Source organism: Myxocyprinus asiaticus, chromosome 2 (assembly GCF_019703515.2).
Source record: "Myxocyprinus asiaticus isolate MX2 ecotype Aquarium Trade chromosome 2, UBuf_Myxa_2, whole genome shotgun sequence".
NCBI lineage: Eukaryota > Metazoa > Chordata > Actinopteri > Cypriniformes > Catostomidae > Myxocyprinus > Myxocyprinus asiaticus.
Window position 1 is genome coordinate 59,535,901 of NC_059345.1, and position 21,052 is coordinate 59,556,952.

At 40.7% G+C, this 21,052-nt stretch overlaps 1 protein-coding gene across 2 annotated transcripts in view; it reads right to left on the reverse strand.

Annotated features, from left to right (window-relative positions):
• LOC127452695 (cell migration-inducing and hyaluronan-binding protein-like) overlaps window positions 1-21,052 on the reverse strand; it is a 301,080-nt gene that overhangs the window by 177,148 nt on the left and 102,880 nt on the right. For both annotated transcript variants that reach the window (XM_051718318.1, XM_051718314.1), the window contains exon 2: window positions 8,742-8,846. In XM_051718318.1, the coding sequence (XP_051574278.1) occupies window positions 8,742-8,799 (58 nt within the window). In that variant the 5' untranslated portion in view covers window positions 8,800-8,846. The remainder of the gene's footprint in view (window positions 1-8,741; window positions 8,847-21,052) is intronic.

Below are 21,052 nucleotides of genomic sequence, written 5' to 3' on the forward strand. Positions count from 1 at the left end.
CAGCCATTGATATTAATAATGCTTTTAAAGAATTCTATCTTGATCTCTACAGTTCCACATCTTCATCTACTGATGAAGACATTAGAAACTTTGTGGAACCATTAGAACTCCCTAAATTGATGAATGAGCAAAAAAATTCTCTTGATTCTGAAATAACCTTGGAAGAGCTTGGCGAGGTAATTAAGGCCTTGCCTACAGGCAAGGCTCCAGGGCCAGATGGTTTTGCCGCTGAATTTTTTAGATCTTATGCTACAGAACTGGCTCCACTTTTGTTAGAAGTTTGTAAGGAATCATTAAAGAATGGAAAGCTTCCGCCAACCATGACACAAGCCTGGATCAGTCTGATTCTTAAAAATGACAAAGATCCAAGTGAGTGTAAGAGTTACTGGCCAATTTCCAGCTAGATGTAAAAATATTGTCTGGCTAATCAATTAAGTTATGACATTCCTTATACATATAGATCAGGTGGGGTTTATTCAGGGCCAAAGCTCTTCTGATAACATTAGGCATTTCATCAATATTATGTGGTCAGTGGTGGATGATCAGACTCCGGTCACGGCCATCTCACTTGACGCCGAAAATGTGTTTGATATGGTAGAATGAGATTATCTTTTTACGATTTTGGAAATATACGGGTTCGGGAGTACTTTTATTGGATGGATTAAGTTACTTTATAGACACCCGGTACGACGGAACAAAGAAATTGATTAATTTCAGATTATTTTACTCTGGATAGGGGCACCAGGCAGGGTTGCCCTCTTTTCCCATTATTGTTCTGTCTTGCCCTGGAACCATTAGCAGCCACGATAAGAAAGGAGGATGATTTTCCAGGGGTGGTGGCGGGAGGTGTGGCACATAAGCTTTTGCTTTACGCAGATGATATTTTATTATTCATCTCTGACCCCATTAGATCTATGCCTTGCCTCCATAGAATTATTAATTCCTTTTCCAAGTTCTCGGGATACAGAGTCAATTGGTCTAAATCTGAAAATTTGGCTCTGACAGCATACTGCCCAGTAATGGCTTTCCAGCCGGGCGCCTTCCAGTAGCCCAAACAGGGCATTAAGTATTTGGGCATTTTATTCCCAGCAAATTTGTCTGATTGTCAGGGTTGTATGTGTTTTTGTTCATGTCTTTTACTTTGATAAATTTGTTCCATGCCATGTTTGTTCCTGTTTCCTTGTCATGTGATCTTGTCATGTGTTTCCCATGTTCTTGTGTCTTGTCCCCATTGGTTCATTGTTTCATTGGGTTGTTAGCAGTCTTGTTATCTTTTTTAGAGTCCTAAGTGTTCATTGGTTTTCATTGTCATGTGTTCTCCCTAGTCCAAGTATTTAACCCTCATGTTTGCCATTGTCCATTGTCGAGTATTGTTCGTGTAATGTTGGTTCCTGAATGTTGATCAAGTCAAGTCGTTATGTATATGTTTTGTTTCGTTTCATAGTCAAGCCAAGCCAAGTCATGTCAAGTTAAGTTTAGTCAAGTCTAGTTCATGTTTTGTGTTCACGTTTGGATTCATGTTTTGGAATACACCTTGTTAATAAACTGCACTTGGGATCATCGCACTTCATCATCGTCTCTGCATCTACCTATTGCCAGCCCACGTTACAGAATACTCGACAGACCAAGATGAACCCAGCAGTTTAACTTCTTCGCCTACGCCAAGAAAATGTTCCCATTGAGGAATATGTTGAGAACTTTTGTGCTCTGGCCTGCAGGGTCAATTTTAATGAGATTGCCCTCAAGGACTGTTTTTGCTTTGGACTGAATGAGCCAATATGTTCCCTGATGCCAGGCGGTCAGAGTACCCACAGTCTGGCTCAGTATATCGACCTTGCCCTACTAATATGTGGTTCATCGTTCACTGTGGGGGAGGTGGACGCCAAGCCAGAGTCCCACGTCATGGCCACCGAGCCAGAGTCCCACTTCATGGCCGCCAAGCCAGAGTCCCACGTCATGGCCGCAGAGCCAGAGTCCCACGTCATGGCCGCAGAGCCAGAGTCCCACGTCATTGCCGCCGAGCCAGAGCCCCACATCATGGATGCCGAGCCAGAGCCCCACGTCATGGATGCTGAGCCAGAGTCCCACGTCATGGCCGCCAAGCCAGAGTCCCACATCATGGTCACTGAGCTTCCGCCACCTTCTGCCCCGGATCCTCAGTGTGCTCCATGGCATGTCACAGCCACGCCTCAGTGTGCTCCATGCCATGTCACAGCCGCACCTCAGTCTGCTCCATGCCATGTCACAGCCACGCCTGAGCCTGCTCCATGCCATGTCACAGCCGCACCTTAGCCTGCTCCATGCCATGTCACAGCCTTGCCTCAGTCTGCTCCATGCCATGTCAAAGCCACGACTCAGTCTCCTCCATGCCAAGTCACAGCCGTGCCTGAGCCTGCTCCATGCCATGTCACAGCCGCGCCTGAGCCTGCTTCGTGCCATGTCACAGCCGCACCTTAGCCTGCTCCATGCCATGTCACAGCCTTGCCTCAGTCTGCTCCATGCCATGTCAAAGCCATGACTCAGTCTCCTCCATGCCAAGTCACAGCCATGCCTGAGACTGCTCCATGCCATGTCACAGCCAAGCTTCAGTCTGCTCAATGCAATGTCTCAGGCTCACCTCTGGTCAACGAGCCAACGCCCAAGCTTGCCACAGTCAACGAGCCAATGGCCACTTCTGCCATGGCCAACGAACCAGTGTTGCAAGCCTCATCCATCCCAGAGCCAGCGTTGCAAACCTCATCAGTTCCAGAGCCATCTCTCACTGGGCTATTTGATTTGGAATTGGTTCCCGCCCTTGTGCACACCCTGAGTTCTCCTGATCAGACAGTTTCCCCTCAAGCCACTGGCTCGATCATCGATCTTTGAGATATCCCAGACATGGAGAACTTTCAAACCTCCGACTCCGCCTAGACCTTCTGAGCCCTGGACTCTGCCTTGGCCTGTCGATTCCTCGACATCATCTCAGCTCCACCGTGGTCCTTCAGCCTGTCGGCTTTACCAGGGTCCATCGTCCCTCCAGCTCCTCCTTGGTCTGTCGGTCACCTGGCTCCACCTTGGCTCTCCGATCCTTCAGCTCCACTGGGGACCTCCATCACTACGGCTCCGCCTTGGTCCTCAGCCCCACCGGCTCCGCCTCAGTCTTCCAATCCCCTAGCTCCGCCTTGTTCCTCCAAACCTCCGCCACTGCCTTGGTCCTCCCTGCCTCCGAATCCACCCTGGCCCTTCGAGCCTTCGACTACTCTCCGGGTATCCAGTTCTCCATGGTTTCACCCCTCAAGCCTCTCACGGCTACACCTTCCATGGCTCCGCCCCTCGAGACTCTCATGGCTCCACCCACCATGGGCTCCACCCTGGTCTCATGCTCCACACCATGTTTTCACCAGACCATGACCTACACCTTGTTTCACCATGTTTCCATGTCAGGAGCCGCCCCTAGGGAATATGTCAGGGTTGTATGTGTTTTTGTTCATGTCTTTTACTTTGATAAATTTGTTCCACGCCATGTTTGTTCCTGTTTCCTTGTCATGTGATCTTGTCATGTCATGTTTCCCATGTTCTTGTGTCTTGTCCCCATTGGTTCATTGTTTCATTGGGTTGTTAGCAGTCTCGTTATCTTGTATAGAGTCCTAAGTGTTCATTGATTTTTATTATCATGTGTTCTCCCTAGTCCAAGTATTGAACCCTCATGTTTGCCATTGTACATTGTCAAGTATTGCTCATGTAATGTTGGTTCCATGATCAATTCAAGTCATGTTTATGTTTTGTTTCATTTCATAATCAAGCCAAGCCAAGTCATGTCAAGTTAAGTTTAATCAAGTCTAGTTCATATTTATGTTTTGTGTTCACGTTTGGATTCATGTTTTGGAAGACACCTTGTTAATAAACTGTACTTGGGATCATCGCACTTCATCGTCTCTGCATCTACCTGTTGCCATCCCATGTTACACTGATTTAGTTACGGTTAATATCGACCCCTTAATAAAATGGTTTTCTAGCTATGTGGGCAGGTGGGCTTCATTATATTTATCTATGATTGGGAAGGTTAATGTTATTAAAATGAATTGTATTCCAAAATTCAACTACCTGCTACAATCTCTCCCTGCAGATGTCCCCCTCTCTTCACATATCGAAGTCCTTCATTTGGAATGGTAAGCATCCTAGATTATATTTTAATAAGTTAAATGTGGGCTAGGCCTACCCAAGATTTTGTTTTATTATTATGCATTTGGTCTCAGATATATGGCTCATTGGTCACTTCCACCTGAAAGAGCCCCTCCCTGGTTTTGCATTGAACAGGAAGTTCTTGCCCCTATTTTGCCAGACTTAGTATTTTGGGCGATGGAGCGGTCATACATTTGGGAGATAAACATATACAAAATTGGGTTCTGACCAGTATCATGATTGGCAGACAAATTATTTTAAGGGGTTGGAAGTTGGACGGCACACCATCATTTCTGGAGTGCTGTGCGGAGATGGGGAGGGTGGCAGCTTTGAGGAGGTGGCAAGTAGAAGGCTGGGGTTTGGGGACTTGTTTGTCAGGAAATGGGGTAATTATTTCATGTTTTTGGGGGATTCTCGGGGAGGGGAGGGGGAGAGAGTAGTCTAGTTTAATTATGTATGTTTATTATATATTTAATTATTTATTTATATTCTCTTTGTGTGTGTATTATTATATGTGACAACAGGGGTGTTCGTTGGGGGTTAGGGTGGGGTTGGTGTTTGGGGAGGGATATTAGTGGGGGTTAAATGTTAAATGTTGATTCGATGTGTTTGTTGTGTTTTTCTCTGTTGGGTATTTTTGAATCAATAAAAAAAATGTAATTACAAAAAAAAAAGAATTCCCTCTGCTTTAGGGCCCTAACCTAACCATACCTTTAGTACTGTGAGAACCACTGATAGTTCACATGACATGGGGGAGGGGAAAACATATAAAAGCTTGCACAGTAGCCTTGTAAACCATTTCTCTTGGTGCTCTGTGGGCTCTCGATTTATGCTCTCTCTCAATTGAAAATGACCCCTAAGCAAAGGTTTTCTGTCAATGAGGTTTTGTCTCAGTTCTTTGACAGTGAAAGTGACATAGAGGAGAATGTGTCTGAGACAGAGGAAAATGTTGAGGAGGACCCTGATTATGAGGCATCCTCCTCTGATGAGAATGAGACTCTTAAAGTTATTATGGTCCCTCTCCCCACTTGAATGACAGGGTAGACTTAGTGCTGCTAATGTCATCAAAATGGTTCCAAGCCCCACCAGATATGCTGTTAACCATGTCCAAGACATAAAATCAGCATTTGAGCTCTTCCTAACACCATCAATCAAAAAAGATATACTTGAGATGACAAACTTAAGAGGGAAGGCACGTGTATGGGGACAGTTGGAAAGATCTGGATGTGACCCAATTGCAAGCCTACATTGGGTTGCTCATTTTGGCAGGATTGTACAAGTCAAAAGGAGAAGCAACAGCAAGCCTTTGGAATGCTGACACTGGAAGGGCAATATTTCCAGCCACCATGTCTCTAAAGATATTCCATGTTTTCTCCCGTGTCATACGCTTTGATGACGGAGAAACAAGGCAGGGCTGATGAGAGCATGACAAACTCGCAGCAATATGGGATGTATGGGACAAGTGGGTCCAGCAATTACCTTTTCTTTACAATCTAGATCCCCACATCACTGTGGATGAATGTCTGGTTGTATTTTGTGGGCGCTGTCCCTTCAGACAATACATACCAAACACACTGGAAAAATATGGTATCAAAATAAGGGCAGCATGTGATGCACAGTCCAGCTATGCCTGGTAAATCCCCTGGGGAAACACCTGAAAAAAATCAGGGCATGAGAGTGGTACTAGACATGGCTGAAGGACTGAATGGTCATGACATTACATGTGATAATTTTTTTCACATCGTACGCCCTGGGTGAAGAACTGTTGAAAAGGAAGTTTACCATGTTGGGGACAGTGAGAAAAAACAAGCTGGAGCTTGTGTTTCACTTAAAGGGCTATTTAGGTAGTCAACAAAGAAACATAAAGTACCTGACACATAAACTAGGTTAAAAATAATATTCTGGAGGTTTAAACCCCAAGGATAAAAGATGTTAGTAAATTTGAGGATAACAGGAGGGTTAATTATGCTACATTACATGATACCTTCCTTGCATTGCGACAAGTGCAGTTAACAAATCCTTCATAGATGTTGATTATAACTGTTCTTTGTTCGATACCGAAAGATTTAATAGTTCAATCTAAGAAAACTGACTAATTTACTCAACATCTGTATGTGCTATATCACACTTCATATTTACTAGAAATGAAACAAACATAAAAAAAATAAAAATAAAATGAATACTCAATAAAAACTGGAGTACACACATACATAAATATACAAATAACAGTAAAACCTTTACAGTGTGTTGGTCCAGTATGATCTTTGCTTTTGATGCAGGTGGTTCCAGATTCAAAGGCATTCCAGGTAGCCTATACATCCTTTAATAAACCACCAAAAATTGCAACTGCATATTAGTGGATTTCAGAAATGGCGGCGCAGTTGGTTGCATATTTTGTGTTTTCTATGGAACAGATAGCGGACCACGGAGCAAAAGACAGTGGAATGTGTGTCTATATTCTGGGACACGCCATCTCGTGCTTCTCTAGAGAACAGTGACGCTTTGCCAGGATCTCTACCAGGATCCCCGATGACTAAAGTGAAGCATAATGCTTAAATAATTAAATAATACTGATAATGCCTAACCCTAACTTGAAAGGTTATTTAAGCAAGTACACTTGCTGAAAAGAGACTGTGGTGGAATGTATGAAATGGATCAAACAAAAACCATACCTGAGCATACAAGAAATGGAATAGACTGACAAACAAAAAGCTGCCAATTTCTTCTATTTTTTTGTTTTTTTTTTATTATCGAAGGTGCTGGGATGATTCAAATCCCCTTTAAACCCTGAAGTTCCATTTCGATTAGGATGCTGCCTTAGAAGACAGCTGCCTATATAGGCACTATACACCGAGGCTAAAGATGTTGTGTAGTAATTTTTTTTTTTTTTTTTTGCCCTAGCGGATCCCTTCATAGAGATTATGTACAGGCTTCTTTCTACTATGGAGATATTTGACTTTGAGCTTTTGGCAAGTCAGCAACTCCTGACTTCATTAGTAGTAACAATAGTTCTGATAAGATTCCAGAATCTCCCTAGGACCTCAGTTAAATTACATGTAGCCACAAACACCTCAAAAATACAAGTACTCCATTCTGCTAAATATTAACAATTATTTAACATGGAAGAAAAGATGGGAGCTTTTTTAAACTAAAGGAACAAGTAATGAAAGTACAAAAGGGACTATTAGATCAATTATGCCTTTAATAAATTACCTCATTCATCTTATGCTCAACTATCACAGAATGAAAGAATGAAGTAAAACACAGTAGCTTGTCATTTCAAACAAATGCCTTTATGTGACCACTAACTATTAATCCTGCAGAGATGCACATTAATCTAACCACAAGCCTTACAATACACGAAATTCAAGACACAACAAAATTGTGAAAACCCATCATACTTTGTTTTGTCAACAAAAAGCTGTTAAAATGTAGATTTTCCCACAGGATTTCACTCGCTTTCTTTCCCTCTTTGGAAAGACAGATGAGTGCATTATTTGAAATACCACAAACCACTTTAAACACACATGCAAACATGTTTTCTTATGGATTTGTGCAAATGCACTGAATCTTGCCATCATTATGAATGCTTACAATGCAAAAAGGCACAGTTCATTTTCTTCCCTTTTCCAATGTAGAAGGCTCCACTGCCTTTTTATAATTGCAACTCATGTTGGCAATTACAGAGAGTAAGTACAAGGTCTAGAGCAACTTTGTTTGAAATGACAGTAAAACTGCTTTGCAGAGTGCAGTCGAATGGAGCAGAAATGTAGAGAGAATATTTACAGGCCTGTAAAGATATGGATTGCACTGTTGGGTCCTGCTTAAATCTGAGTTATTGAATGCTGAACTAACATGAAATACAGTTAAATAATGTCTCAAAGGTCTGCTGTGGGTTTGGCAAACTGAATCCAAGAGTCTTTGTCTGTAATAAGTCTCGCAGTCAAGCTTTCTCTCACTGTTGGATGGCAGAGATTAAGTTGAGAATGGAAGGATGTCTGTATATTTTTGACAGCTCCATACTAGATAATGTCTGCTTAGTAAAATAATGTTTTAATAAAAAATTTGCCATTAATAGTTTCAATATTTACTAGCTGTTTTATAAGAGTAATAATGTGTAAGAGGCCATACTATTTTGAGAATATACAGGCTTCACTATATTGTGAATATAGTCATAGCATGGCCTTGTTACTATGTAATACAACTATTAAGGACACAAATTTTCATTAAAACATTATTTTATTGAGCAAACCAATTAAATGGCATCTTTCCGCTAGAGGATATTCCCTGACATGTAAACTATGGTTAATAGTTGGCCTTTATGGGTCCTACACAGTTATATACACAGTAGCTAGGTGAACAAATGTTACTACATTGTGTATTTTAGCTGGAGCTAAAAAGGCTATATTGACCAGTCAGCACCCAGGGCTATAACTATCAGCAATGCCACAACTTTAGAAAACAAGGACCTAAAATGTCCATCCATTTTCAGTAAGAAAATTTGCTGCTGTTGATGTCATTTTCTTTTTCATGTATTTTTTTCAAAAATTGACCAATTATAAAGAGAACAAGAAACTTACCAGCCTGAGCAATGTAAAAAGCAGCTACTTTTACAATTAAAGCAACACAGATCTTCATTTTTCAGCACTGTTACTTGGTTGGTCCAGAGTTTAAAGGTGCTTCACCTGCAATACAACACAAACATCAAATAATTACTTATCATATTAAAAATCTTAAAAGCAGATGACTTCTCCATTTAATTTCACTGCTGTCTACAGCAAAGGGAAAAAAATGAAACAAATGAGATTTTAAAGAGATCTCAGTTGGGATTTGTCTTTCTTATGGACATGTGAGCACGTAAAAGACTATGAGCAGTTGAATGAAAAAATATCATTGAGCATATTTCTATGGCAACGAAACCAGCAAGTGTTATTGTTAGTTTGCCAAAAAATTAATGTGGTGCACTCGTGTTTTGCATTGCTTTGAAACTTTAGAGATCTGAAGGTTATGTGGTTATCTTCAAAGAGATTAGAAAAGCACCAACAATATGACTTGAACATCCAAAAAGATCAAAGACTGCAGTGGGCCGAGGGCTCAGGTACTGACTAGGCTAATAATAATCTGCTTGTTTAACTGCAGTTATATAAAAACTTACATAACTAATTTAGACGTACATTGGATCCTGTATCCTGTTTTCATTCATGCAGGCTCCAGCTATGCTTGGCAGACCAATTACATGATGAGGAAAGAGAGAGGACAATGCAACCTTAGGCTAAACTAAGTCATTTTACCAGTTATATTAATCGCCAATACATCATTTCTACTTAGTGTTCCATATCTAAGGCTTTAGGACTGCACATTTACCCTAATCTAACTATTCTTACTGTTTTAATTTTAGCTGTCTTTCGATTTTCTGCACAAGAATTGTCATGTTGTGAAATTTATTAGCATTGCCAATCTGCCCAGGGCATGATGGCTTCCTTCGTCCCAAGGAAACAGTTGCATCATGTCCTGTCCAACAGGTCAAGCAGTACTGTTATGCATCTCTGCACTGTGTAGAATGAATACATCTGCTGTCTTTGTGATTTGCTGGTATAATGGTCTGCCACTGCCAACTCTTTTTCTTATCAGCATGCCAGTCATTGCCCATTTGAGTGGGTATATTCTCTTAAATGGATCCAAATACCTCTTGTTGATTTGTTTCTTTAAATTGTAATTCAAGTCAGCATGTGTACTGGCAACATGTTAATCATGTCCAAGAGCAAACCAATAAACCCAACCTGGTCTCATAGAATCACCAGGGTTGGGGAGTAAAGGAATACATGGATTACGTATTTAAAATACAAAATATCAGTAACTGTAATCCACTACAGTTACAATTTACATTGTTGTTAATCAGAACAATATTTTATTATTTTGATGACTGAAGAGATTACTTTGCATTTTATTGAATTGTATTCCTATAAAAATATTGTTAAAAAAATTGTTAAAACAAGATAAATTTCCTTTGCATAAGATATTTAGGATAAGTTTTTTTTTGAAAACATAAGTGTGTTTTGTCTTACTGTACTGGCACATGTTTTTATCACTTGTTATTAAACTTTATAGTCAAAACAAGTGAAAAACATCTGCCAGTGCTGAAGTAGTAATCCAAAGGATTCAGATTATGTTACTGACCTTGAGTAATCTAAAATAATATGTTACAAATTACATTTTACAGAATGTATTCTGTAATCTGTAGTGAATACATTTTAAAAGTAACCCTCCACACCCTGAGAATCACATTACTATACCAAAATGTTTACCAAATGGTTTTTACGTGCCTCGTTGCAATATCTTGGCTGGTGAAATAAACACTAAGTCACTACAACAACAATGCATTTTAATCAATTTCACACAAATCATGAGTAAAAAGGCAGATTATCAGTTCATAAACACTTATTTTTCACTCTGTTCCTCACACAATGCTATACAGTATTTTAGAACATCAAAGCACTTTTACTATAGTGCACAACTTGCAAGGCGATATAGTTTAACGTTTATTCTAGCAAGATCAAGTTGTGTGGTAGACACGTGAGCCAAAAGTCTCATAGAAGCACCATAAAATGACGTGGTTGCTTCAGCAATTGTGTTTTTCATCTCACATTTGCTTTTATGACACTGTTGGTTAGGTTTATGTTTAAGGTTACAATAGGGAGGTAGGTTTTGTGGATTTAAAAATTGATAGAGAAATAACTTTAAAAATCTAATTGGGACATTAAACCTCAGAACTGCTGCAATATGTGTAATGAACCAAATTTTGCAAAAATGTCGCAATGGCCATGTAATTTTCAGGAGATCAGGCTGAATAAACCAGACAAAGATCAGTCTGGCTCAATAAATAAAAAATTTAATTTTGAACACTGTCAGTCTTATTTGCTAGATTATTAAATTAAGTAATAATTCCTATTTCTTTAAGGCAGTGGTTCTCAACTGGTTTTGCTTCGGGACCCAGATTTTACATTGGAAATCAAGTGGCGACCCACCATAGTAAAAACGTAACCTGTATTTAATGTACAGGTGCATCTCAATAAATTAGAATGTCATGGAAAAGTTCATTTATTTCAGTAATTCAACTCAAATTGTGAAACTCGTGTATTAAATAAACTCAGTGCACACAGACTGAAGTAGTTTAAGTCTTTGGTTCTTTTAATTGTGATGATTTTGGCTCACATTTAACAAAAACCCACCAATTCACTATCTCAAAAAATTAGAATACATCATAAGACCAATAAAAAAAACATTTTTAGTGAATTGTTGGCCTTCTGGAAAGTATGTTCATTTACTGTATATGTACTCAATACTTGATAGGGGCTCCTTTTGCTTTAATTACTGCCTCAATTCGGCGTGGCATGGAGGTGATCAGTTTGTAGCACTGCTGAGGTGGTATGGAAGCCCAGGTTTCTTTGACAGTGGCCTTCAGCTCATCTGCATTTTTTGGTCTCTTGTTTCTCATTTTCCTCTTGACAATACCCCATAGATTCTCTATGGGGTTCAGGTCTGGTGAGTTTGCTGGCCAGTCAAGCACACCAACACCATGGTCATTTAACCAACTTTTGGTGCTTTTGGCAGTGTGGGCAGGTGCCAAATCCTGCTGAAAAATGAAATCAGCATCTTTAAAAAGCTGGTCAGCAGAAGGAAGCATGAAGTGCTCCAAAATATCTTGGTAAACGGGTGCAGTGACTTTGGTTTTCAAAAAACACAATGGACCAACACCAGCAGATGACATTGCACCCCAAATCATCACAGACTGTGGAAACTTAACACTGGACTTCAAGCAACTTGGGCTATGAGCTTCTCCACCCTTCCTCCAGACTCTAGGACCTTGGTTTCCAAATTAAATACAAAACTTGCTCTCATCTGAAAAGAGGACTTTGGACCACTGGGCAACAGTCCAGTTCTTCTTCTCCTTAGCCCAGGTAAGACACCTCTGACGTTATCTGTGGTTCAGGAGTGGCTTAACAAGAGGAATACGACAACTGTAGCCAAATTCCTTGACATGTCTGTGTGTGGTGGCTCTTGATGCCTTGACCCCAGCCTCAGTCCATTCCTTGTGAAGTTCACCCAAATTCTTGAATCGATTTTGCTTGACAATCCTCATAAGGCTGCGGTTCTCTCGGTTGGTTGTGCATCTTTTTCTTCCACACTTTTTCCTTCCACTCAACTTTCTGTTAACATGCTTGGATACAGCACTCTGTGAACAGCCAGCTTCTTTGGCAATGAATGTTTGTGGCTTACCCTCCTTGTGAAGGGTGTCAATGATTGTCTTCTGGACAACTGTCAGATCAGCAGTCTTCCCCATGATTGTGTAGCCTAGTGACCCAAACTGAGAGACCATTTTGAAGGCTCAGGAAACCTTTGCAAGTGTTTTGAGTTGATTAGCTGATTGGCATGTCACCACATTCTAATTTTTTGAGATAGTGAATTGGTGGGTTTTTGTTAAATGTGAGCCAAAATCATCACAATTAAAAGAACCAAAGACTTAAACTACTTCAGTCTGTGTGCATTGAATTTATTTAATACACGAGTTTCACAATTTGAGTTGAATTACTGAAATAAATGAACTTTTCCACGACATTCTAATTTATTGAGATGCACCTGTATCCTGGGTCACATTTCCTTTTATCTTGCATAGTTTTGTTCTTGGTTTTCAAGTATAAGGCCATGCATCAAGTGACATTATTTTTGTTGTTTACATCAACAATAAAAGCGACAGGAATTTTTCTTGCCCCACTTTTAACAATTTAAGAGAATATTTATTTATATGAGCCCATTATTATCCCGTTTGTTTCTCATTTCAAACATCATTCAAATAGAACATACATATTACACAGGAGGAAAGGCTCCTCATTAGGCTAACATGGTTAGGTCAATGTAGCTAGTCTTAAATAACAGTAATAATAATAAATTATAGAATATATATATATATATATATATATATATATATATATATATATATATATATATATATATATATATATAAAGCAACTGCATATCAATTTAATTGTTGACAAAGGAAGGTGACCCTTAATAATAACAGCTGAACAAAAGCTAGTAGTAACAAATAAAACATACATGAAAAATGCTTGTTACTGTATTGTTGAAATTACTATGTTTGAAGTAATGTAAAAAATAATTAAAAAAAAATAAATAAAATGCATAACATTTTCCCAGTCATCCAGGACTCTTAGTCTCGAGCCTACCACGGCTCCGCCTGCCACGGCTTCGTCCCTTGAGCCTCCCATAGCTCCACCTTCCACGACATTGCTCCACGTCATGGCCGCCAAGCCAGAGTTCCATGTCATGGCCGCCAAGCCAGAGTTCCACATCATGGCCGCCACGCCAGAGTCAGCCCCAGGCCATGTCACAGCCACGCCTCGGCCTGCTCCATGCCATGTCACAGCCACGCCTCAGCCTGCTCCATGCCATGTCACAGCCACGCCTCGGCCTGCTCCATGCCATGTCACAGCCATGCCAGAGTCAGCTCCATGCCATGTCACAGCCACGCCTCAGCCTGCTCCATGCCATGTCACAGCAACGCCTCAGCCTGCTCCATACCATGTCACAGTCACGCCTCAGCCTGCTCCATGCCATGTCACAACAACTCCTGACCCTGTCTCAGCCCTGTGGCCGCCTCCCAGGCCTCCTGACCCTGTCTCGGCCCTGCAGCCGCCTCCCAGGATTCCTGACCTTGTCTCGGTCCTGTGGCCGCTTCCCAGGACTCCCGACCCAGTCCCCAGCTTGAGGTAATCTCCTTGGTCTCCTGGCCGTCCACCTGATCTGCTCTGGTCTCCTGGCCGTCCGCCTGATCTGCTCTAGTCTCCTTGGTCTCCTGGCTGTCCGCCTGATCTGCTCTGGTCTCCTGGCCATCCGCCTGATCTGCTCTAGTCTCCTTGGTCTCCTGGCTGTCCGCCTGATCTGCTCTGGTCTCCCTGGTCTCCAGGCCCACCCCTGCTCCACGGTCCAGGCCTGCCCCTGCTCCACGGTCCAGGCCCGCCCCTGCTCCACGGTCCAGGCCTGCCCCTGCTCCACCAGCCAGGCCCGCCTCTGCTCCACGAGCCAGCGCTCACGCTGGCCACATCAATTCGCCACAACCCCCCCCCCCCCCCCAGCTCCCTCTTGAACACTGTGTCTTTGTTTTGGGGCGTCAGGAGCTGTCACATCTAGATGCGTTTTTGTTCATGTTTGGTGTTCATGTCTTTTATTTTGAAATGTATTCCTGTTTCCATGCCATGTTTGTTCCTTGTCATGTGATTTCCTGTTACCGCATGTGATCTTGTCATGTGTTTCCCCTGTTCATGTGTCTTGTTTTCATTGGTTCATTGATTGATTACTTTGTTATCAGTTCTAGTTTGTCATTGGTTTAAGTTTATTAGTCTTGCTATATTGTTTATAGTTCTGTCTGTTCATTGGTTGTCTTGTTACCCATGTCTGTGTATTTAAGCCCTCATGTTTGCATTGTCTAGTGTCAGGTATTGTGTTTGTAACGTTGTTTAATTCAAGCCAAGCCTAGCCAAGTTTAGTTTAGTTTATATTTATGTTAAGTCAAGTCAAGTATAGTCGAGTCAAGTTTATGTTCATCGTTCATATTTATGTTTTGTTTAGTTCACGTTTATAATTAGGGTTAATAGATTTCACTATTGTAAATAAAACCACACAGCAGCAACATTACAAAATTGACAATTCTGTCATTATTTACTCACCATCATTCATGTCGTTCAAAAAAATATGCTGTTTTTATTTTATTTCCATAGAACACAAATGGAGAATTTTTTAAGAATCTTCACATAGCTTACCTAAAAAAATTCTAACAAAAAATTCTAACGCACGTACAGATTTCCTCCGAGCCAAATACCTCAAGATCTACTAGGCTGGCACACGCAGAGCCATTCAAAAGGTGACATGCAGTTTCTTTCAACAGCTTTACGTGCATCTTAAACACAAAGATGTCTGGCTGTGTTATCAGCAGTCACAGTGGACTGGCTGCCTTTGTGTGTGTGTTTGGTTTTGATTGTCACAAGCTATCACACATTTATGTTTAGTTGTAGTCTGCTTTCCCATGATATTATGCATAAAAAAACAACAATCTAATGAGAACTTTTACTATTAGTGGTGTTGCTTGCTAAGTCAAATATCATTATTACTATCGCTCATACTTAGGGATAGGCATTTCAACAAACCCCTAATCCTAAATATTAAACTTTGCCATAACTTGTCCCACACTATTTGTGCTAAGGACATGAATATTACCTCAAATTATGTGGCTTGTTAATGAGAGGTATGCTATTACTTTAAGTTATTTGACATTTGCCAAATGAAGAAATGGGCAAATAATTTTATAGATATACACTGAAGGAAGGAGCCGAAACACATCTGGGGACCAGAATATCATTGAGACCTAGGTTGGGCTCTTTTGATTTGGGACACTAAGCAACCACCTATGAATTTTCATGACTTTTCTAGACCTTCATGGTTACTGGATAAGGAAGAAAAAAAAAACGTTTTTATCGAGACTGCTCTGACAAAGAGCAATTTCTATCTCATTAAATATCTTAAAGCTGACCATAATTGGAAAATTTATACTGACTATAAAAATGTCCATGACTTTTCATGACTTTTTAAAGATTTTATTCAATTTAATGACATTTCAGTCATGGAAATCACAATTTTAAAATTCTCTGATATTTCTAGGTTTTATGATCTGATCACAATTTAAATTCGGCAACAGGAGGTCGAAAGTTCTGCTGCTGAAATCGGTCTGTGCTGACTGAAATCTGAACCACTCCCCCCAATGGCCAAAGCTGGAAATGTTGTCGAATTTAAAATGTCCATAGAGTGGCGCCTAAAGCTAGTAGTATTTTTAAGTTGTAAATTATGAAATACAGTCAACAGGAATGCATATTTTATTAAATGCACCTCCTAACCCAAACCCCAACCCTTACCTTAACATCTGTAGAGTAAAAACAGGGCTACAGACTGCGACTAAAATGGTCGCAAATGCGACCAAAAATAATTGATTGCGACAATAAATTAAAATCTAGTCGCCGTTGGCGACAGCCAGGTTGTGTGCGTTCATATGCGGTTTCGTCAGATATCTTGTGAGCTATTGAATACAGCTTTATAGAGCGCACCAGTGTGTCTTGTGCTGCTTTTTACCCATTCTGTTATTGACGAGCTCACTGCACCGCACGCAACAACAAACCCAGCGCGAGAGAGTCATGAACAAATAATTTTTTTGAACCGGGTCTTTTTTATGAATCACCCGAAAAGAACTGAGGGTTTGAACTCAGGAGCTCAGGTTAGCAGTTTGAATCAGATTCACTTTCTCAGCGAATCAGCCATCAGTGAGCTCACAACTGGGAGTACAGACATTTCAAAATAAGAGTCCCATGTGTATTTGGAGCTTCTTTATAATTAAAAGTCCCGTATTGTGTACAAAATTTTTCCTTATGGTAATTATTGATTGGGATTGGAGTAGCACAGTAAACTGCATCTGGGATTTCATTCAGTATGCACTCTTGTTGTCTCTGTGTCTGGACCATCCAGTAAAAGTAAAGAAAGACTAATGCAATATTTTAAAAAAAAGAAAAACATTCTGAGTAAATTCTAGACTTTGATTGAAAATCCCAGGAGATCAGCAGTTACAGAAATATTCAAACCAGCCCTTCTGGCACCAACAATCATCCATGCGATTATCTAATCAGCCAATCATGTGGCAGCAGTGCATAAAATCACGCAGATACGGGTCAGGAGCTTCAGTTAATGTTCACATCAACCATCAGAATGGGGGAAAAATGTGATCTCAGTGATTTGGACCGTAGCATGATTGTTGGTGCCAGACGGGCTGGTTTGAGTATTTCTGTAACTGTTGCTCTCCTGGGTTTTTCCATGCACAAGTTTAATTTATTTATGGTTCGAACTGACAAAGTCTGCAGTAACTCAGATAACAGCTCTGTACAATTGTGGTGTAAAGAATAGCATCTCAGAATGAGATGTGGGTTGGCGCTGTTTTGTTGGCATGAGGGGGACCTACACAATATTAGGCAGGTGGTTTTAATGTTGTGACTGATCGGTGTATATATAAAATCAAGCTTTTGGCACTTACAATTGAGGAACTTGTACACAACTATTACACAAGGTGCAAACATTCATTGATGCTCATGAAGACAACACACAACTATATGCATACTATATGTAAATATCTGTAATATAGATTCTAAAGAGCAGTACTACATAAAAAAATATTTTATCTCTTATATTTGTATAAATTATGAAAGGGGTGTGAGCATTTATGAGACAAAAGGGAACGCAAACTTATCTTCTCAACAGTATACTCTTTTTATTAAACCTTTGATTAATGGGTTATCAGCCATCTTCCTTTTCTTTGGCTGTCTATCTTGTTTCTGAACAGCAATCTAAATCAAGCAATTCTGTGATTTGGTGACTAAAAACAGCCATTTGGCTCCTTAATGTTTCAGTTTAGGACTAAGTCATTTTTTTTAGTCTGGAGCCCTGAAAAATAAAATTTTAAGAGTGAAAATGCAACCTCTGAAACATACTCACCATTGTTTGTGTGAACGCGATTACTTTCAGTTTTTTTATGGGACCAGAACCCATGTCTCTGAGATTGCGCCACAGGAGAAGATGAACATGTTTGAATTGCTGCAAAAATGTCTCATAGGGGATGGCACTTGTCAGTTATTCAACAGAATGGGGTGGATTTCTGGGTTCATGAACATTTGGAAGCAGCATGTCGATTTTCCATGTGATCATGTTGTTTCAGTTAACATGGGATCCCTGCTCCCAACAGAAACATTCTCTCTCTCTGTGTGTTTGTGTGCAAGATAACTGCAAATTCCACCATGAGACCCAAGCATCCAACAGAGAAAAAAAAAAACAAAAAAAAAAAAAACTGTCAGTCTCACTCTAGTATGCCCTTTCAGATTTTTATCGAAATCCCCAACTCTAAGACCCTCCAATACAAAATATTACATCACCCTGTGAAGACAAGATTTGCTTCGAACCAGACACAGACACCCGGATTTACCTCCCAAAGCTATCTCTGTTTGAGTCAACTATCTCTTCTTGGGCTGTCTATCTTCTTACAGAAGATGTTGTCCTCTGTACATTTTCCTGATAACCCACTTTCACCCTTGTTCTCAAAGCTGACCCTGACCCATCAGCATAGTGTAATCCAAAAGTTCAAACAGCACACAGAACAAAGTCTGCAGTCTCAGCAGCTCACATGAGCTTTAAATCTTGGGTGGGCAGTATCCATCTTATATCATGGTATGAGTATTTTAAATAATGGCAACGGTATACAGTATGTATATAACAATATAGTTATTTCTGCTGGAAATCCACCAAAAAAATTATATATTAAATAACCATATGATGATGCCCATTTTTAATAATCCAGTGAATTAAAAACTTGTGTAATTTACAAAAAATAAGATTATTAATTACAAATTAATGCTAAGTCTCACATTAAATCACACTTGAGTTAAAAACAAAAGACCGAAAACAGTAAACTGATAGTTCTGAATTTTGATTAGATGAGCTGCGTTTAAAGCTATTGCAAAATAGCTAATATACCAGTGACCGCACTTCATTTATTGCAACAAGTTGAGATGTTGCTTGGACATAAACAACTTAATATCACTTTACATTATACCCCTTATTGACAAATCTGCTCTGTAACATTACTCAATGTTTCTTTGTCTCTCTTATGAATAAATAACATAAAACTGATTGACTAAGTCCTGTCCACTTATAGACATGCCTAACTACCATGGTATGTATACATGGTATAGCAGAATCTCTATTCTCTATACACATTTCTACTGTATCGTTGCTTTATCATGCCGACCAGCACTAACGTGAGCCCTGCTGACCAGGCAAGAGGATGGGAGGTTTTACTTTTCTCTTTCATTGCCCTGAAATATGTTTCTAATACACTGTCTGACATTTATAGAAGCAAACAAGTTTGTCCCAGAGCAGCAGTTACAGAAATCTTTATGAGGTTGGTGGGACGGTGAAAGCATGGAGAGCCTCCGTGGTCCACTAGCATTCCAATAAAACACATGTGGATGAATTTTAGAGAGAACCTCTGATAGGAAAAGGTTTAGTTTATAATTTGATCCATTTTTGTGTGCAGTTGCTACAAAGATTTAATAAACATACACAGTGGAAACCTGAACCACAAGCTTTTATTATATAAAGGTAATTACCGTAGGCTATAAAAGACTGGGTACTACTAAAGAGTGGAGCAGATTATAATCTATTTTCATCAGCCTGCTGGGTCAAATAGAGGGTTTTGGTCATATAAATTAGGAAGGAAAAGAGAAAAAATGAGTAGCTGAAAGGTTTCACACCAGAGAAAGTTGCTGACGTGACACCTTAAATGATTAGTTCACCCAAAAATGACAATTCTGTTATCATTTACTTTCCCCATGGTGTTCCAAACCTGTATGATTTCTGTGAAAAACAAAAGGAAAACAAAAGAAGATACTTTTTTAAGCAGAAACGTTGCTGCAGCTCTTGGCCGTACAACAAAAGCATTCAGTGACCACAGGCTGTCAAGTTCTAAAAAGGACAAACAAGCACCATAAAAATAACATAAAAGTAAATTGTACTTGTGCAGTATACTGTATTCAGAGTCTTCCAAAGCCATACGAGTACCAGACAGAGAAGTTGTTATTTGCTGAATATCTTCCCCTATGCAGAAGTTTTAAAATCTCATTCCCATTCGTGTATTCAAATATGGCGCTTTAAAATGCACTGTGCCAGGTTTCATGTCAATAATGCCAAAGGGGGCCAGTTTGAATATGCTGAAGTATGAATGAGGTACTGTATGAGAGGTACGAAAGATGGTGGATTTTCAGTCAAAAACGTCATGGTTACTGGTGTAACCTCCATTCCCTGATGGAGGGAACGAGACGTTGGTGTCGATGTAGTGAAACTAGGGGTCACTCTTGGGAGCCCGAGACACCTCTAGTCTTTGATAAAAGGCCAATGAAAATTGGCGAGTGGTATTTGCATGCCACTCCCCCGAACATACGGGTATAAAAGGAGCTGGTATGCAACCACTCATTCAGGTTTTACACTGAGGAGCCGATATAAGGTCCGGCCATTTCAGCGGGTAGTTCAGCGTTGTAGCAGGAGGGACCAACGTCTCGTTCCCTCCATCAGGGAACGGAGGTTACACCAGTAACCATGACGTTCCCTATCTGTCACTCACTCGACGTTGGTGTCGATGTAGTGACACTAGGGGTCCCTATACAAAACGCCACAAGGCTTAACTGTGTTACGTGAACTGGCGGTGTGTGGTGGGCAGACTTGCTGTGTTCCCCTTAGCCAGCGCACCAGGTCAACACGTAACCTCCCCCAACACAGTTATGAGTGTCGAACGGCCCATTTTGGGGACAAGTCGACTACCCAGAGATAGAGACAGGTTTAACGCAGTCGTGGCCTCTTTCCCCTTCTCTTTTTCCACTCCCTAAAAAAGAAGGGGGATTATCTGACTGGACCGCCAGGTCTAGTCGGGGGGTGTCCCTCCCAAGGGGAGGACACCGCGGAGACCACACCTCGCCCCAAGAGAGGGGGGGATATTTAAGTGGAAGAATACATCACATGGTCTTTCCAACCATGTGGAGAGCCTTCAAGGTAGATCCTGCCCAATGGGGGAGGAGTTACTACAACATGGAGACTGAGGGGCTCTGCCCAAGGAAGACGCAGTTTGCCAGTAGGGGATTGAACTAGCGGAAGATATAGATCGCATGGGGTTAGCCTTACAGGGAACCGCCACATGCGGAGCACCTACCCCAGAACCGGGCTCTTAGTTAGCACGTGT